At 26.5% G+C, this 22,097-nt stretch overlaps 1 protein-coding gene across 1 annotated transcript in view; it reads left to right on the top strand.

The window, feature by feature from the left end:
* Nucleotides 1–2,577: 2,577 nt before the first annotated feature.
* LOC105362703 (uncharacterized) overlaps nucleotides 2,578–22,097 on the top strand; it is a 35,739-nt gene continuing 16,219 nt past the window's right edge. The window contains exon 1 of the mRNA XM_011500189.1: nucleotides 2,578–2,934. Coding sequence (XP_011498491.1) covers nucleotides 2,912–2,934 — 23 coding nt within the window. The 5' untranslated portion in view covers nucleotides 2,578–2,911. The remainder of the gene's footprint in view (nucleotides 2,935–22,097) is intronic.

Here is a 22,097-nt window from a genome sequence, read left to right as displayed (position 1 = left end):
GTTTGTTTAACCATTATAGAATACAAACTTTACTTCAAACTTTAAGTTGTACATATATTTATATTCTTATACATAAGCTAAACTATACTTTTTACAAACTCTGTTTTACTAGTTTATTTCATTAAATATTTTAATGTAAAAAGAATTATTAAAATTATTATTATTAAAACAGTATATTATAATATTATTTTGTTATAATATTTTTTTTATTTTAATGTACGAATTTTGACTTGTAGCTTAAATTTTTTTATAACAATTTCTGAAAACTATTAAAACTCGCTTCATCAATACTATTTTAATGTTCATGTTCAGTAACTTGAGTTTCTCAATATTGTCAAAAAAAGTTTTTATTTTATATTTTGGTAAATATAACGAAATAATTATAGTGCAATGCTGATTTGAATATGATTATCAATGAGCATTACCCTATCACCTATAACGTCTTTATTTTAATCGTTATTCCAGTGTAGTTATAAAAAAAACTTTATATTTTAAGTTACATCAATCGATTACACTATAGAAAAAGTATATATGGCTAACGGTTAACTTTTATTTGTTTGCATCTCTACATAAATCTTTTTCTAATTTTTCATAAGAAATTGGATAATACATATATATATATATATATATATATATATGTTATTTACGATTTATCGCTATGTATTTATTGTCAAGTAATTATAAAAATTCTCAGTGAAAATCTGTTAATTTTTTTAACTATGACCTATGATTTACATTAAGTAATTTTTTATGAATAATTTCAAGAATTAAAGATAAAAGTTGTATTTATTTATCACTCAACTTTACAACCAATTTTACATGTATTCACTGAGATACTTAATAAAAAGAAAAACAAAAAGAAAAGAAAAGAAAAGAAAAAACAATATTGAACTTCGAATTTTAATATTAGCATTTTTTTAAATATAATAATTGAAATGCAAGAAACAAAACTAATAATTGAAATTAAACTTACAAATGTTGTATTTTTTATAGAATATTTATTTAAACATTTTGTTATGTTTAATTAATAATATTTCAATTTTATATATTTTCTAATTTTTTTTTTACAATTCAATAGTTTTTCAATAATTTATCTTGAATTATATAGAAATTTATTTTAACTGCTGCTACAATAATTGAATATTATGGAAACTTGATTTACGAAGGTATATATCTTGCGTCTTATATTTATGTGAAAAGCATCGCACGTACTAATTATTTTAATAATGAAAATTAATATTTTATACCGCATTTTCTTAGTTCTCTCCTGTTAAAAATTGAACTACAAATCTATCTAATTTTCAATAGACTTTACTCATAATTGTAAGAAAATGCAAAACTTTTATGCATTTTTAAAACAATATTCGTCATATTGGTTACAATATGTGTTACTTCCATTATATTTTTTTAAAGAATAATGTTAATATTATTTTAAACTAATACGCAATTACGAAGGATGTAGGTGGTCAGGTTAGTGATGAACGAACACTTCGTTTCGCAAAATGTGACATTTTTGTAATTTATTGCTAAGTTTCTCGGATTGATTTCCTTAGTTAACAAACTCATATGGGTCAGCATGTCTTATTATTAATAAAAGAAAAATCTAGAGAGAGAGAGAGAGAGGGGGAGAGAGAGAGAGAGAGGGAGAGAGAGAGAGAGAGAGAGAGAGAGAGACAGAGAGAGAAAAGAGGTTACAAAAGTAATACTATGAAAAAGTGTGCAAAAGTGGGCAGGCGGCGGTGTTAAAAGTGAGTACACATTGGTATATGCATAGAGAGCGAGAGATAAATTGCAGAGAGAGAGAGAGAGAGAGAGAGAGAGAGAGAGAGAGTCTTTGGGGCTCAAAGATCTGGCTTTGAATGGGCGAGAGTAGGTGTGCGGTGACGTATGGGGATCGCTCGCCTACTCGCTCGCGGTAAATACGAGTAACGCGGTCTCTTGGAGCACACAAGCAGCCGGTCTTCCTTCCGCGGTTCGCGCGTCTAGATATCGCATACTTGAAAGGCAGTTATACGCACACGGGTCACTAGCGATCTGTGTACATATGTACTCGGGTCTCTACCTCGAGCGAGTGACGACCGAACCGCGCTTTCGCCCGTCGAGAGCGAGAAACGAAAAATACAGGTAGACGGAGGCAGACAGAATCCCCGCGTGCGTGCATGCTCTTGCGCGTCTCTCTGTCGAACGGCTTGTCAGACGGAGTAACCCAGCCAGCCAGCCAGTAAGAGAAATAGAGAGAGAGAGAGAGAGAGAGAGAGAGAGAGAGAGAGAGGTAAAAAAGACCTTTCTTTTCTCGCACCTTTCGTCCTCCCTCCTCGGTGCTGTCCACTTACGCGAGAAGTAAGAGAGGATCGGGAGCTCTCGGCTAAGAAGGAAGGAGCTTCGTCGCCCAGAGGAGCAAACAAGGCCTAGCGCCGAAATTTTTTTGGCGTCCCGGGTATCAGCGGCGGCGAGTGGTTGTGCACTCGCGGAATTTCTTTCACTCGCTCGCTCACTCACTCTCTCATTCACTCTCTCTCTCTCTCTCTCTCTCTCTCTCTCTCTCTCTCTCTCTCTATTTCTCTTACTGGCTGGCTGGCTGGGTTACTCCGTCTGACAAGCCGTTCGACAGAGAGAAGAGCCACCGCTCAGTAAGCGGCGGTAGCGCGACTGCGGCAGTTGTTGCTTGTAGTACATAGTCCTTAGCGAGTGGGTGGCTGTTCGCGATGCGCGACGAGTATTAAGTGCTCGTTCATTTCGCTTTTATTGTCACGCACTAGGCTCGCTGTCGCTTGATATTGACGCTGCGGTAGGAGGCGGAGGAGGAGGACTGCCCGAGGACTTTTTCGTAGACTCGAGGCAAAGCCCTTGCCAGAGCAGCAAGAGTGCGGCGATTTAGCGGCCCAAAGGACAAATAAACAAATTCACAAGAATGAATGGAATCGGATTATTTTCGTAAGTCGCCAATAATACGGATTCTTTCACAATTTACCCACTACATCTCTGACATTTCTTTCTTTCTTTTTTCTTTATTCTTATAAAACATTGAGTTTGCAATTCGCGAGCCAGAACATAATTTTTCGGATTATTAATCATTTATCGTTTATAATTCTAGCTTTACGTGGCGCATATGTTATTAAAAATGTACCCTTATGTACTCGAAGACATTTTTCCGAGAAATTTTTTATTATAATTTGTATTTGCGGGACGTTTGGTTAATGGTGGTAAGCTATATCTTATCAAATTCATCAATATATTTAATTGAAAACATAACGAGCTTAAACTTATTGTACTAGCACCTATATTACACAAAATAGCCAGAATTTATTTAAATTTAATATAATGGAGAGTATATTTTTAAAATTGATTCATTTTAATTTTGCTGTAAAGCTTAATAATAATAATAATTCATTCCAATGGAAATCATAATCTATTACAATGGCGTACATTTATAATGATAATTAATTTTATTTAAGCGTTTATATGAAATTTAAAACTTTAGAAAGACGACATTTATAAAATATATGAATAACCGTAGGCCGACAAAATCAGAATAGGACAAAAAAACTTACAACAGTAGTTAAGAGATTATATAAATTAACATGTATTTGCAGTACGATATGGGCATAAATTGAATATCGTTTGAAAATTTGGAAATTCCTTCTGCAATTCGTCAGTATTTATAAATAATTTATTAAAGTATTTGATATATGAAATTCCACGTGATTCATTGTATAAAAAGAAATAATACTTTGAAATATTTTTATTTAAAAATATGCGATTACCTACTTTCTTTTTTGCTTTTTTTTACTTGGCTACATAATTAGAGAGAACACATTTGAACTATAATATTTTTAACGATTGATCTGTTAAAAACAACAAAATATACTTTTAAATAATATTTCATTATGTCGCTGTAAAAAATTCGAACATGGTAATTGCCAATTACTTTTATGCTCATCACAATTTGACTTTCTATCTTTTCCTATAAGCAAATTTGTGAAACAATTTTCTTTCATATATTTTATAACTATTCGATGATATTTTATAATGTTTAATTAAAAATCAACTGCCGGTATAATATAATATGCAATAAAATATTATAGTTAATCAAATTTATTAACGTATGGAATAATTCATATATTGATGAAAGTCTAATTTTATAAATGACATATACAATTATTCTACAGTATAGATGAAATTCATTAATTTACATTTTTAAAATTATTTATTAGGATATTTAAATTAGTCTCCGTTTTTATAAATTTAAATTAAGAAACGAAAAAAAAAAAAAAAAAACAACATCATCATTTAATATATAATAACAATGCTTACATATATATTAGATATTTATCAAAAATTAGAAATATCATAAGATTCTTTTAATACCGAAAGTAATTGATTTTCGGAAATTCTGAGGAAAGACAGTGGACATATATCCGATGTTTCGTCGTTCATTCACAAGAAAACCTGTTTCACATTCTTGGATTTTCCTGCATTGATGTAACTTACAACGATAGATATTTTGTTGTTGCAAGGTCGATTTCGCCACTCAATTGTGGTCAGTGCCACTGTCGTTTGATTTCTTATGCAATTTTTTAAATAGAAAGAGTATGATACTCTAGCATTTCATTGTTCTTATCTTAAAGTTGATCCTATTTTCAATATAATGTACTTTATTGACATGACCATTTTTAATAAATTTGATTTTTTTATTTCGTGCAATGTATTACAGTATATTAAGTAAAATTTCTATCAATCTTCTAACTATCTTGTTACGTAGATGGAGCATAAGTTCTCCGAACATTATAACAATTAGAGAAAATTAATTATGTATAAACGAAGGGGAGAAGTTGAAATAGTCATAATAAAATCAACTTGTACTCAATAAAAATAAAAATATACATAACATTTTTTTAGTTGTTTAAAAATATGTATTTTATCGTGCATTCTTCGTTTTACAATTAAATGTCGAAGAGTACAAAATTAAAGAGTTACAAAATGTTAAATTTATGATATCTTAAGTAAAACACATTAAAATCAAAATTAAATATAATGGTTTCAATAGTCATCCTTATATAAATGATGCAGATAGCCATAATTATAGAGATATTTTAAAATAAATTACAGATCGTTTTACGAAATTCAATTACAAAATATTTCTAATTGTACTTATGATGTATTATTGTATTAAAATAACCAATATAATGATTTTATAATTTTAAAACTTCATGTAATGGAATATAAAGTAACAGCATATGTTTTTTAACTACGTATATATAACTTTATAAATATTGAATATTGTGGGAAAAAAAATTCTAATTAAATTAATTTTCATAATAAATTAATGTAATTGATATTTAATGATTAAATTTAATAATATATTTAGAAGATTAGTTTTAATATAAATGGAAAGTTAATAGAAATACTCAATGAAATTTTTATTTTGTCAAAGTAAAAATGCATATTAATATTTTCGTTATTTAATGTTTTCCAATTCTTAATTAAGAAGAATTAACTGTTTGAATGGCTGGATAGGTGAAAAGAAAAATCGTTCATTTCAACAAATTATACAAATTATAACAGATTAGTTATTGTTATTTCTAGTATTTTCTATAATTCACTTCATAAAACTGTTTAGATGAAATATTAATAGATATAGTAACTTAATCAGACCTAGCAAGAGTGAAATATAATATTTATTAAAACTTTCACTTGTTTGTAATTTAAAAGTACGTGTAAATAAATAATTTAAAAAATACAGTTTAAAAAATTTGATCTGTAAATTAACTGAAAAATTAGTTTAAAGTTGATGATGTTTAGGATAATCTATTAGATAGAAACGAATATATATATATATATATATATATATATATATATATAATAAAGTACATTTGTATATCTGAATTTTATGTTGATCGGTGTAATGATATTACGACTTTAATTTTCATCAGAGCACTCAAACATACTATTTAGATATTAAAATATTAATATATATATTACAGTTTAAAAATAGAATTGACTTGCATTTAAAATAAATAGTTAAATTGAAAAATTCATAATGAATATAGTAAATAATTATTTATTGTCGTTAAACTTTTATTTTGTATAGATCATATAATAATAAAAATACCAAATAATAATTGTAATACTTTTTTTTTTCTTTTGATTCATAAAATAGGTGAATCGCGTCCAAAACAACAATTATTTTCCTTTAATAATTCATTCATGATAAATATTAATGTAAAACAATAACAATCGACCGACTATTAGATTATATCGTAAAACTTACATGCCCATAGACACAATGTAATATAATTGCTTCGAGACATAACTTGAGTGGTTAATTATTCATTTAATTATTTTAAAGATTCACAATCATTAAGCATCTTTTAGAAAGTGGCACGTGATTAAAAAATAAATGGTAAATTATTGATTTAATAGAATCTTATCGGATTCGAATTTATAATGTCCTTTGAAGTACGCTATAATGAATTTGGCTGTAAAATTATTGGTACTCGCGGTAATATAAGCTATAATAAAGTATTTTAAAATTACTTAAACACATCGTTACAACGTCGACATATTGATTTTATAATTGGCTCTTATGAAAAGCATCGTCTACGAATTAAAAATTGCATGGTATGCGAAGGTATCGATAATTAAAAGAGACATTTAGCGCAGATTTAGCGTCAGTATAGAAAATGTAGATCAAGCGATATATTTAAATTTAAAGCGCTAAGCACTTAAATGCCAATCACTCTTCATCACTCTCAGGATAATTCGCTTACGAGTCTACGAGACTCGCATTCACATACACAATCGTTCGCGCCAATTCTCTGTCTATAAAGAAATGTAAAGAAATTGCGCTTACGCAGAGAAGGAGAAGATGATCGATGACGACAATGAAGGCGACAGCGACAAGAGCGACTGTTATCCTTTAGTGTACATGCTAATATCGCTCGGCCGTCTAATAATCCTGGATGGCTGACCCAGTGACATGAATATTCGAGAACGTCGGGCTACCGTCGTGAGCAGGATAACGGCCTTGGTGGGAGGGGGGTAATGTTGAGTCGTTGCGCTCGAGTGCAAAATACAACGTCCAATAGATTGGCGAGCAATGCTTTTCGTTACTTGGAATGTTGCTGTAAGTGGTCAGTTTAATTGCTTTTCTTTGGATGTCTGACTTACATTCGTATACCTTCCGCTAAACTAGATCCCCAAAATTTATAAGCAATTTCAGAGAATTATAGTAAACGTCTAGAAAATATCTTGATAAGCATACTTAGGTTTCTCAAAGTAGATTTCAGCTTCACACTCGCTATGTACATGTCATTATATTCTTAAGATAATAAGATTCCGTTTAAAATTTTGTCAACTTTGATAAATGTCTTTTTTCATGCTACAAATAGGGGAGGTCTGGTTAATTGCCATTTTGCCGCAATTATATCTATGAAAACTGTTGTCATATATGTTATAAAGAAAAAAAAATATATTTCTTTTTGTAAATAATAACTGGGAAATATTAATTTTACTGAAATTCATTGCAAAATATAGATTATGAAAAAATGAAAAATATAAATATATATATATAGATATTTATTGAGGTGATAATTTATTCAGTTTGATTTAAAAACATTACACTCTACAAAATTATTATTCATTTACATGAAAAACTAAATGCGAAACCTTATGAAGCAATGACTGGTTTTATAGTATATATGGGTGATTTTAACCCGTGTGAAAGCAAAAATATGAGATATTTCTTCGTATTTTTGTAATAAAATTATTTATAAACAAATATACTATTAAGTATGAAATTATAATAAAAAATTAATTATTTACTAAGGAAAAATTTTAATTAATTAAGCGATTATCATGTAAGCTATTGATAACTATAATTATTAAAATTTTATTTTATTTTTATACCTATTAGTATTAACACACTATTAAAAATAATAAAATATAAAAATAGTTTATAATATTATAGTGTAACGCATATAATTCACTTAATATCTGTTTCTTTAAGTAATATAGTATATAATAATAATCTATATTCATTTAAAAAAAAAAATTTATTTTATTGCAAAATATAAGATAGATATAGAATATAGGAATGGAAGTAATGGAATATTAAAAAAAACTATTAACGTATATTGAACTTTTAATATATTAGAAGCGGCAATGAAATCAACTTTATAATTTATCATTTAAATTCTGCATTTAAATATATATTAAGTAAATATTACGTAAATATTAAATAATTTAAATAGTACAATTATTAATATTAATAATTGTAATAAATAATAATAATAATACTGAATAAATGTCAATCAAATTATAAAAATGACATTGAAAGTAATAAAATTTAATTCAATTTTAATTGATAATAATATATTATTTGCATTTAGCGAGGTTGATTAATTAGAAGCAAATAATGGAATAATTTCATTCTAAATATCAAATCAAATACTTACACAATTTATATAAATATAAATTTATTTATACAAATAAGAACAAAATTAGTGTAAATATAAATGGCATCATCTCAACTTGCACGTAGATATAAGTAAAGAAGAAAGTTGAACACTCACTCGTTCAAGCCGTATGCGTTTCGGTTCAATTCCTCCGTATTTACCTACGAGCTCAAATAAATTTTTTGTATTTCTACCGTAAACATATGGCAATCTAACTCGTGTAATAAATTATTGAATCTATGAAAATTCACGAATTAGTTCTTTAAAGAGTTCTGAAAATTATTCTCCCAACTATGTCTCGCACATATGCGAAACAACAATATATTTCTCTTCGTAAATGTCGGTTATTGTAGTGGCACAACTGTCGCTTCCACTATAAATACGATTTCAGATGATTAAATAAATAATAATTTCATATAACGTCGTATGTTCCAGTCAATTTAATGCTCGAAACATTTATTTGTATAAAAATATTTCTAATGAGTCAATTTTATTTATGAACTTTCTCCCGCGATGAAGATCATTCAGCATGCATAAGAAGATATTTGTTCGGTTTTTGTTATATAAATGTTACTTTTATCAATTTTTTTTTTAAATAAATTCTTAGCAGATAGATTTAAAGATTTAATATATAAATATTGTGTGAATTTTTTTAAAAAAATAATGAATAATTTGTATTAGAATTTTCGTACATCATTACGTTAATCTCATTTAACATATTAGCCATAGACTATTTTATATTCGCTAATGTTATTTTTAATGACTGATATGCGAATATATTATGGATTCATGTAATCGAATAATTTAATGACTTATCGAATAATATATTTAAAGAGAGCGAAATTTCTTATTCAATATGTAGAATTAAGAAAAAACATTAAGAGTATTGTGGATACAGAACGCGAAAAGTAGGCGATATGCGAACGTTATAGGATATTGCATAACCATATATGATATTAACATCTACATAAAAAGATAGAGAAAGTGAAATTGATAAGATCAAAAAACTCCGATTGAAAAGGAAATCGAAAAATTAGTATTCAAGCTAAATGGGACAACTAAGCACGCCGTTTCAGTCATCCACAGAAGACTAAGAAGACAAAAAGAAAATAAAAAAATAATGAATTAATATTAAATGTTTTTATAGTTATATAAGAAAAAAATTTTATGTACATGACAAAAGGTAAAAAAACATATTTTTTACTTTAATTTTATCGATGCAGAAAAAGTGAGATTACTAATATTTCAAGAATAAAATATTTCTAGAGGAAATTAATCACATATACAGCAATACATATATATATATATATATATATTCATATATTATGATTATTGTATATAGTAAATAGAAAAACAATTTAATTAAATGTTATAAATATTATTATTAATAATTTTATTATTAATCGCGATTAAATGGCCTTTTACGAAAATTAAGATTTGAAAAATTCGGTACTTAAGAATAATTAATTGTTTATTATTTGGTTTATAAGTTGCGTATGCTATATTTGACATAAATATATATTTTGAGAATAAATATATATATATATATATATATATATATATATATATATAAATGAGCTAGTTTACATTGAAATTCACTTGTGACTAGGCCGATTAGATAATATATTAATACTATTCATTTTATATTGATTTTTCTTTTTAATAGAAATAACGATTTACGAGATATACCTCTTCTTAAATTATGGAGTTTTAACGTGTAAATAATTTTCTTAGGCATAAATAGATTTTGATAAAAAGAAATGTAATTTATGTATGTAGTGATTAAGAAAAATATCTTTTAAATTAGAAGTAAGAACTTTTTAAAACGTAACGATTTTCCACGTAACGATTAAAATCCAATATTAGCTATTAAATCAACAATGTTAATTGTTAAATATTTTTAATACCTTTATGAAGAGTCAAAAAAATGTCTAATGATAATTCATTAATATAATATAATATTAATAAAAATATAGTAAAAATGAGATTCAAAAGTGATTGACAAATAATACTACTAATTTTTGTTATCAAAAAATTAAAACAGGTAACACTTTTATGTATTAGTTGAATTTATTACTTTAATTTCATTAATGTATTGATTTATTATTAACGTCATGTATTACTTTAATTAATTGGTATATTTATAAAACTTGTCCAACTAATTTAATATTAATGCAAAATGGACAATTCACTAATATATAAAATTTAGTAAATTATATGTGTTAATTAAATATTTATTATAAAATCTCTTAAAAAGCATTGGTTTACCACCTTCATTTTTGTTTATTTTAGAAGAAAGACTAATAGTGGGCATACTATTTCATAATTTTATTACTTTTTTCTTGTGTTGACGTGTAGCCTCATTATCTCAGTTTAGGAGCAAACGATATATAAGATATTGATAGAAAAATGTCTTTTTTACAAATTTTTATGGTCGTCATTATTTAAAATTCATTAGACTTGGAATTTCAATATTAATCTTAAAATTCAATATGTATTCAATAAGTTGATTATTATATTAATGGATATTAATGCTATTAGCTAATAATAATAAATGAAAAATTTAATTAAATATCCTTATTTATACACAATGACATTTTTCCTTTATGCAAAAAGTAAAACCAAATTCATTAAAAGATTTAATTCACACAGTTGTCCAATGATAATATTGGGATAACGATTTTTCATTTCTTTGATACAGTCTATTAAATTATTAAGTGATAGTAGCAATTGCAGCATAAGAATTATCATTACGTTTAGTTGTGCTTTCATGCCTCACTGGACAGCAGTAAGCAACGCAATCGAATAGATAATAAAAAATATGTGTTTCGCGGGAAGTTAAGACTAATGTTTTACTTATCAGCAATGGATTTCGATAGGAAATGTTTTATCACTGAAAATTTTGTGTATAATATATTTATTAACAGCTAAGAAGTTTCACAAAACTAATATTCTCATAAAAAGGAGATTAAGGCAGTCGCAGTTTGTAATTATTACAACAGCATTACCAAATATTTCTTTGTTAACGATATAAGTAGAAAAAGTTTGTTAAATTTTTACTTTAAGCTAATATTAAATTACAGTGAATCATGAATTTATTTTCTATTCTTATTTGGTAAAGCTTGCAATCAATAACAATATTAATCTATTATTTGTATTTATTTGATAATATGTTTTTCTATATGTTGATCTATACATTATTTTATGTATCATGAGAAAAGATTTTAATTTATTGAATGTTATTATTCTATTACATTCGGAATTTTATCTTCATTATAACGTAGCTACAACATTTGTCGAGAATTAGAATTAGATGAAATGGAATGAACATTTGAAAATCTTAATTAAAACACAACTCAACATAAATTGTAGGAATCTTTGTATTTATAATCGAATATACCGACTGCCTTGTCATTCTGTAGAATATTATTGTAAAAGCATATACGAAATGATTAAACGATCGTTTAATATTTTTAGTAAAGATGCCATTAAGATAAAAAGAAAAATGATACTTCAAAATTTCGTATAACTTTACTAACAAGTTGTAATTTCTTTAATATCCATTCAAGTATTCATTATATCGCCATAGTTTTTGGAACGATCATTTTGAATTTCTCATCTGTCCATCAAAGCGTTAATTGTTTAGAAAAATATTTCATACCAAATTTGATACTAAAATAAATTCTTCCACAAGCTTACGTCATTATAAATTACATCTTTACACATTTACGAGACATTAATTCTCTCACTCTAAATCTGCCAATTTTCGAAATTAAAATACTATATCCAAGAATATTATATCAACTGCATTAGATAACAGAATAATAATAATAATAATAATAATAATAATAATAATAATTACTATTATTATTATTATTATTATTATGATTATTATTATGATCGTTATTTTAATAATATTAAATATGATTTATCTACTTAAAAATTTTATGAAGATTTATTAATATTATCCAAGATATTTAACAGAACAAAAATTTTAAACTTATAGCGAGAGAATTACTAAAATATACATTTTTTTATTAAATTATGATGAAAGTGTGCCAAAAATAATCTATAATTGTCTTCTAACTTCTTTTCTTTTTATCACATGTATAAATTATTATTATTATTATTATATTATATTATATTATTTAATAACAAATATTTATGTGAAAAATTGTTATTACGATAATACAATAACATCGTTATTATAAAAATAATTTTTTCTAATATTCTCAATCCTTTTCTTTCGTTATTCTTGCGTAAATTGAAGAATAGGCATAGCAGTAATTAGGAAGTATATAGAAAAAAAATCAATATAACAAAATATTTGAAATAAATAATAGGAAATTAAGATTTTGCTTCCATATTTTGTACGTATGTTTAAATTTTTTTTATATCTAAATGTCGAACAAAGTAAGTCGAGTTAATAAGAATTTCTATTTTTGAACTAAAATTGATCATTTTATATATAAAATATGAAATTTATGACTTGACTTTCAAAATTCGCAATTGAACGGTGCATCGGTAGTATTTATAATAAAAGCATACGATAATTACTAATTTTATTACAGATGTATGTACATTTTATGGAAAATATTTATGTCGGTATATAATATTTTAACGAATTATTTCTGTATAGAATATATAATTAGCTTTGGTGAAGTTATATGTTTAAAATATTTGCTAAATTATGAATAATTATTATAATTGTGTATTAATTAAATTTCAATTTTTGATCAAAGTAATAGTCAGTTTTTCGAGTAGAATTAATAGTTATTTCATAGAAAAGTGTAAAATAAATATTTACCTATAACAGAATACTAATCGTGGCATAATCTAAAACAATGAATATTATTTAGCAATATTTGACAATATTTAATACGACGTACGTGAATAAAATTTCATCACAATTTAAGTTAAATAATAAAACTAGGAAAACTGTACATTCCAAGTGAAATTCTATTAATACCCTGATTGATTAAGATAAAAATAGAACAGAAGTAATTTAGGAATAATTGTTAATGTGAAATATAATTAAATTCTCATTTATTCATGATTAAGCGAATAGGACTGAATATTTCGATAAAACTTATTCGTACAAGTACTTTAGTATTAATAACTTTAACATACATTGTGTATTCGCAGACCGTGTTGCGCAAGTACAATTATGTTGTATGCACATGCATTTTCCTTATCTCAGGAAAATCTAGTAGAATCTATTTTAATGTCGACCACCAAATATCCTCGAGCTTATAAAAAAGTGAGCTCTCAGCTTTGCCTAATCTTTTAATGAAAATGACTTTTAGTGAAAAGCCACGGCCAAGTTAATAGATGGGCGATATGGGCGGATTGAAGGGGCACGGATTTTTCTAGCTCTAAAATTTTCGTAAAAGGCCTAGTCGTAAAAGCCCGCTGAATTAGGAGAACGAGAGCGAGACGTGACACGATGAGTGAGACAAAAGCGTGACAAAAGCAGTCACCTGTCGCGACTCGCTGCTTAATCTCATCCCACGTAGTTGCACGTCGCGTGATCCGAGTGCTCGCGCGCTTAAGTAATCGGAAAGGAACGGCGTTGATGCACCACTCGCGAGAGATTTAAACGGAGACTTTGAGTCAAGGCGAACCGCTTAGGTCATAGACTCGATTTACCTGCGCATAGGACGGATAGGCACGACGTCTCGTGTGCGCTACCAGCTCATCCCAATTTCCAGGCTTCAAGTACCTTTGAACTTCGTTAAAGACTGCTTGGGATGTTAAGTCCAAGCGAGCTTCGATCCTATTCTAACGTAAACGTACTTTTATGTCCGAAAGTCTTATTAAAGTCTTGAGCGTTGGTGCGTAGGAGAGCTTTGACATATATATAATTCGTGTTATTTATACTTGAGTTGTCGAGCGACGCTAGATATGAAAACAATTTGATGTTAAAGAATTAAATAAGGCATTCGTTTCGTATGGAATAAAGAAATTATTTTTAATCTGTACCACTGTCTCCGTCAGAAATGTATCTCTCTCCTATTTAAATACCGCACGAAATACAAAATTTAGGAATAGCATTAGTAAATGTACTATCATCATCATCATCATCATCATCATCATCATCATCATCATCATCATCATTATATAATATTCTTACTATGATCGGTTAAAAAACACTTAACAGGGATAAAACCTTCGCTTAAACATTTATATGCAAATTCTTATAAAGATCAAGATCTTTAGAATTTACTTTCATAATATAATATAAAAACGATAAGGATTTCAATAATAATCATTATTTAATTGAAAATTCTTGATCGTTGATTATCTCTACGAGCAACAATACAAGGTACGAGCAATAATATAAGGTATTGTGCGCGCAAAAATATAAGAGTTTCTCTATATATATATATATATATATATATATATATATATATATATATATATTGTGATGATTACTTTGTTTAAATTTTTTAACTTAAATCAGTATGAAAGTTGCGAAGAAATTTAAAACATTCTTTCATTATAAAGGGTTTCGTAATTTCATCATTTTTACATTTATTTTGGAAAATTAAAATTACACAACCCATACAAGATATCAATTTAATAAACACATGGGACATAAATTATTTCTCATTTAATAATATAAAAATAGTCGATATCTAAGTAGACGTAGTATTAGAAATAACTACTTTATAAAATAATAATATGAACTCTTTCGTTAAATCATTAAAACATTTATTACTTAATTATTTTATAAATCATTGTTAATTAATCATATATTTTATAAAATAAAGTTTTATTTTTTTAATCTATGGCGGTCTGTTAGTTAAAAGGCATAGTTCGAGGTAGCATAAAATAGCATAAGATATAAGAATATTTTATGCGTTCATAAAAGTGTTTACCTTTAACATAATTAATATATCATTTAAAACGTGAGGTAATCATTCCATTATAATTTTTTTATTTATTAATTTTTTTATATTAAATTATATATAACTATATTCTTTCATATTGTTAAAAATAACTCTTTAATTTGAATTGCAAATTCAAGTTTTTAATTCCACTCTAAAATAACTTTTCCTGCATGTTACACTAACTTCCTTTTGGAATTTATTGTCAAATTAAGCAACTAGAAATTTCTCGATAATTAAATCTAATATTTGCAATTTTAATAATTTATGGATTAAAATATTTTAAGAGGGTTATTTCTCTCCCAAAGCAGTTTTAATAATATTTAATTAATAATTTGAATCGTATTTTCAATCGTATATTGAGAAAATTACAATAAATCATATTTATCCACAATACTGATTGTCATATTAAATATATTTTATGAAGAGATCATTTTTTCGAATTTTTAATTTATCGTTATATTATAGTTATTACAATTTTGCACAAGTGTGTGATTATATATATATATATATATATATATATATATATGATTACAGCATTAAAGTACTAAAAATGTGTAGAAATATTATAGTCAAGTACTATACAAATTAAGTAGGAATCTTAAACTTAAATAATACTAATAAATGTCTCAGTTAGCGCACTTCCACGTAGAATGCGTACGTGTGTAGTGTATAGAGCGTTGAAGAAATCGAATGGATAATGACTTTCCTTTTCAACTTTTGTTATTAAAGCAGAAAAATTTCTTGATTCTCGGGTCAAGGTTGCAAAATTTAGGTTTGACTGGCGTCAGAAATTACCACCTGTCCACACTACAGTGCTTAGGTAGATCAATTTTTCTGACCTTAAAAGAGAGATTGGCACTTCAGTTTATAATGCGAATCTTGACTATAATTTCAAATCAAATTGCCTTATCAATTATACGTGAATATAATTTGTCTAGAAACTAATTACATTGATGTATTTCAAATTTAAAATAAAGAAGGTGACGAACAATATTGTTCTGAAATTTTAGTTACATTATAGGGAATAAATTAAATATTTCAATATGACATTCTAACCCTAATTTAATAAGAAAATATAAAATTTTCATAAGCCCAGAGATAAAAGAAAGCGATAAGGCATAATGTACAAAGGAAAGTCTATCAAGGAACGAGTTACTGTCGGTATCTAACCAGTAGAATTGAATTGAAAACAATTTAATTCAATGCCATTCTAACTGAAACTCCTTTAAATGCACAAGAGTTGATTTTTCGGTCAATAAGTTTAGAACAATAGAAGATAAAAAAAAATTTCGTTCTCACCTGACTCAATGACGCAAAGAATATTTTCAAAAAATGTGTGCTGGAAGGAGCTGTAGGACTTTTAATAAAATTAAAAAAATTTTAAAAGAAAAGAAGCGATAGTGGAAGGGCGACTGAGGCCATGAGAGAGTCTGACGTGGTATGCGTGATTTTACGAAAGTTTTGGACCTCGGATTATTCAATAAGAGCAACGATTGAGCTGAGAGTGCAAGTGAAGAAGAAGGTAAGAGAACTCGATAAAGAAAAACGATAATATAAAAGCCATTTCGGAAGTAGTTGGTGCCTCAGAGCTTGACACATATAATGCCGTACCGACTTGAAGTACGCGTCGTTTACTTTTACTTTAAACAAATCATTAAACATTCAAATACCATTCAAGTATACAGACTCTAGAGGATTTGAGCTAAAAAATCAAAAACAAAAAAAAGAAAACGATACTGTAAAGTTTCGCGCATTTGGAAAGAATGAAAGTTGCTGATAAAATTGGTTTATTAAATATTGAGTTAAATAGCATAAATTCAATTGTAATGTATGGAATTTCAAAAATTTCCTATTAAAAATAAGACGATTCAATTTTATTGTAATAGCTTCACGACGTAATAATTTATTGTAATAACTTCAAAATGCATTTTATGTGAAAGCTATTTTCATAGAATTTAGTTAAGCTTCTGATTGTTTTACAAATCAATAAGAAAAAAAATTTGGAACATTTTCAGCTATAAACTATATTATTGCTATTAAGGTATTTTCATGCTAATCAAAATATAATATAATTTTAACTACAAGTGAAAATATAATATACTCTATTATAGTTTTATATCTTATGGAAGTCGAGAAAAGGTCAACTTCGAGATAAAGTCAAGGTCCGCAGTTAAAGTTTTTCTTGCAGCAATTTAGCTAATAACTGTGCTTCGCTGAAGATATTCAGTTAACTGGTTACTTACTTGAAGTACATGTGCGATATTAACAATAATAGGCTAAACTTTTTATATTGAATTTCGAAAAGTGTGTTTTAATGTTTCACGCAATAAAAATGTTAGAAATACAGTCTTTTACAGACTTTTGAATATATAAAATATTACAATATACTATGTCATTTTAGGTATCAGCATATATATATTTATATATATATATGCACACTAAAGGAAAGTTAAAAAATTTTTCACTAAGTTATAAATTTAGTACTTTTAATTAATATTTCGATGAATGAATGCAATCGTGTTTATTGCTATTGCAGACATTGAGTGAAATAGAATATAATTTTACATTACCCATTAATTCCTTGGTATTTGCGTACGCAGCCTAATTGAGAGAGAGAGAGAGAGAGAGAGAGAGAGAGAGAGAGAGTGAGAGAGAGAGTGAGAGAGAGAGAGTGGGAGAGAGAGTGAGAGAGAGAGAGAGAGAAAAAGAGCCAAGGAAGCGGTAGAAAAAGCCGAAGATGAGCAAAAATTGTCGATCAGAGGAAGTAATCGGCAACGATGACGTCGAGTGTTTGCCAATTCGACCGCGATGTACCGAGCGAACAGCTTTTCGTTTCAACGGTCGATTCCACTTTCACCCGGTCGCACACTTCTTCGACTCGAGAGCGAAAGGTAGAGGCTCGTTTCCCGCATTCTTCGCTCGTGTATATTTATGTGCGTCGCCAGGTTGGAGAGACAAATTCGGTCGATGAGTGAGGGGCCGTAACTTTATTTGCACTGCCAAGCGCAAATACTTTGAACCAGTAAAAGCGAACACTCTACTTCCTCCTGCTGCATGTCTCTGCAAATTTTTCCATAATGACAGACTGACAAATAATACATAAGCGATACGAAAAGATAAGAAACATCTTTGATTATTTAATTAGAATTTCCATAACAATTCTTTCTAGTTACACCTTAGGTGACTGATATTGAGCTTCGTCGTATTACTTTATAGCGATGTTTTCCATTACTTTTGAATTTTGATTCAGTTGTTAGCGAGATTATGTCTCTAATACGATAACGAAGTTTAAAATATTATTATTTTCCTGTATAAAAATTAAGGATTCTGCAATGATTTTTCAAGCATTCGCTTATTCTTATTACGCCATTATTTCAATTTATTTCAAAATATTATGATATATTTCCAGTAAGTCAAATACCCAATGCCTGATTAAGATTTTTAAGCATATATAAGTGGAATAAAAATATCAGGACTATTCGTAGAAACGAGAATTTTGCATCGCGAAGAGTAAAATTATCGAGCTAAGATAATTTATTCAAAAATATTCTCACTTTTAAGTAGCAAAAATAAATTCTTACAAAAAAAAATAACAACACTCTCTAATTAATTATATCAGCAATAATGTTAAATTTACCGAAAGATGGTTTACATTATACTCACAATTATTATTACGTGATTTTAATTAGAAAAGGAGAAAATGCCCTATTGTAGTAGTCTTAAATGAGTTCCATTACTCATTTTTTATATTAATTTTTAAAAATAATTCTTATTATTTTTAATTTGGCTTATAAAAAATAAATATTTACATATTACCGATATAATTGTTATCATTTTTTATTTGAAGAGTTTGTTTAATTTTAGATTAAAAATAATTTAAAATAAATTTCAATTGTAGTAAAATCGAAACTTTACATTTGCACAATTAAAGATATTTCATAAAAATAATATCTTGCACACACACACACACACACACACACCCCCACACATTTATATATATTTATATACATTATATATATATATATATATATATATATACATATATATATTTATAATATATAACATATATAATATATATAATATATATAATATAATAGATATATATATATATATAATACATATATAATATATAACATATATAATATATATAACATTACATATATATATTTATATATATTATATACATTTATATATATATATATATATATATATATATACGCATTTATATATATTATTCTAAATGCAATGAATAATAAGAAATTTCAGTATTAATTAAAAATAGATTAAAGATATATGACAATATCAAACAAAATCTGGAAGTATCAGAAGATTTTTATTATATAAAATACGTCGATTATTATGGATATAAATATAAAAGAAATCAAACATTCGGTAAAGTATTGTATAAACTTCATAGGAGCACTTACATTTTATTATAATACACATGCATATAGCATTTACAAAGATGTGCTTGTCAGTTAAGATTAGTTAAAATAGATAAATTATAACTACACAAATGCAAGGATTTGCAAATCTACAATATCATTACCAGTTAACGATAAATTACTATACGATTTTATATAACTAGCTGCTGCATTTTTAGTAATTGTAAGTTATACCACATATTTTAGTGAGAACAATATGTTACTAGTCAATATGATACCTGGAGTCATGCATATTTCTTAATTCTCGAAAATTATTGATTACACCATTGAGTTCGGCATTTTCTAAACGATTCCTCAATAATGTTATTAACTGTTTCTGCAGTTGCTTAACAATTTGAAAAAAAAATCCACTTTCTCGCAAACTAATAATAAATACAAGAAAAAACGACGGAATGGAAATTAGTAGGTTTATAGAATAAAAAAAAAAAACAAAAAAAAAAACACGAGAAAGAATGGCTTAGCAGCTTAGGATAATACGTTGACCATCTTTTTTCATATTTTACGAGCTGTACTCTTTCCTAGGCTTATTGTTATTCGAAGTAAGATCATTCGAAAAGCAAGAAAAGATAGATGATTTCTTTGTTTTGAATTCATAACAACCGACTTGTATTTTTGTTTGCAACTCTCTCACATTAGCCACTTTCCAATATTTCAAGTAAAGCGCTACAGCGTTCCATTTATGTGATAATATTTGCCTGCAATTCACTCAATAATAAAATGAACACGACGACTATTGAAATAATATTATTACTATAAAACATTTGATAAACTAGTATTGCCAAGCACCTACGGCTAAGTCAACCTTTTCAATTTCAGTTAATAAAAACTATCTGGTTAATACGGATTGACGGAGACAAAAAGGGGTGGAAAAAATTAATGAATAGAAATTCGAATATTGTTTTGGAAAAAGAAAAAGAAAAAAAAATCAATAAGAAAGATTATTCATTTTCTTTCACAATTAATTAAAAAGATATTTTAACTGAACTTTATTTAACTGGAAAAGGATTGGACTTTTCGGAATTAATTTTTTTTTTAAAGCATGTTTAATCGTCTTAAAAAGGGAGAAGAGAAAAAAAAAAAAGAAAAAAAGACGACTGGAAATTTAACATTAATTGCATTTTTATTGCAACGTTATGCTATTAAGTAATTACTATACAAGATTATTTTCAGTGGAATATTTTATCATAGAAATAATGTTAGAATTGCATCACGTATTAGCTATTTATTGACGAAATTCTTTTATGTTGGCTGTCAATCGCGTTAGTTATAACGAGGGAATTTATTATAGTTTAAAAAGAAAAAAAGAAGAAAAAAAAAAGAGAGAGAGACATTATTAATTGTAAAAAATTTTAAATTAGAAAAATATCTTCAAACCGAGTGCAGGATTTATCTATTATTTTCAATAAAACGGTTGTAATAAGCATCTGCAAATGTATGTAATGAATTATAAAAAAAAAAATTTGCGTTATGAGACGATTAATGGCTAAAATTATTTCAAGTTTCTTTCATATTTCATTTGTATGATTTTCTCATTATAATTGACGCATACATATAAATGCATATACAAACGAATTATATAATCTTAAATATTTGCGTATAGATATGTTAAATATTATATTTTATATGCATTGGCATTTAACAGATACATTAGAAAGAACATTTTGTAACATGTTATAATTAAATTATAAAGAAATATTTTTATCATATATAATAAATAATTCAATTATAATTTTTTTATTTCAATTAATTATTTAAGTAATATCGCAATTTGCAAAAGTTACTTTGGCAAAAAATAATTTAAATTTAAGCATTGAAATATTCTATTAATTTGATATTGAAAGCAAGAATAATGAAAAATATTGACGATATAGTTGTAAACTACTTTTTAATTTATATTAAATATTTAATAATTTGTAATATGTAGCGGTAGCGAATCATATAGTTTCTTTTTTCTACATTTCTTTGCACGTACCTATCATTAAGAAAAATACATTATTATCGAAATGAAATGGAAAATCTATTTTAATTAGTAATTTTCGTAATTGTGATTATAATATTTTAACATAAAAATCACATTATAAGTTACTATAGAAACATTAATGGACAATAATTGTTATAATTTTTAAGTTTTTTTTCAGATTATTAAAGTCGAGATAGAAGCTAATTTAAGTGTAAATTCTCTCAATAACAATATAAACTCAAAAATAATTTTGCAATTATTATTAACAAAAATGATTTTTTCAATCAATATTATTGTCTGCGATAAAATGTATTATGTCATAGGGAAGAATTTTGAGGGAAAG

The sequence above is a fragment of the Ceratosolen solmsi genome, unplaced genomic scaffold (assembly GCF_000503995.2).
Source record: "Ceratosolen solmsi marchali unplaced genomic scaffold, CerSol_1.0 scaffold41, whole genome shotgun sequence".
Classification (NCBI taxonomy): domain Eukaryota; kingdom Metazoa; phylum Arthropoda; class Insecta; order Hymenoptera; family Agaonidae; genus Ceratosolen; species Ceratosolen solmsi.
The sequence above is the reverse complement of the archived record's forward strand: the minus strand, read 5'-3'. Positions and strand labels throughout refer to the sequence as shown.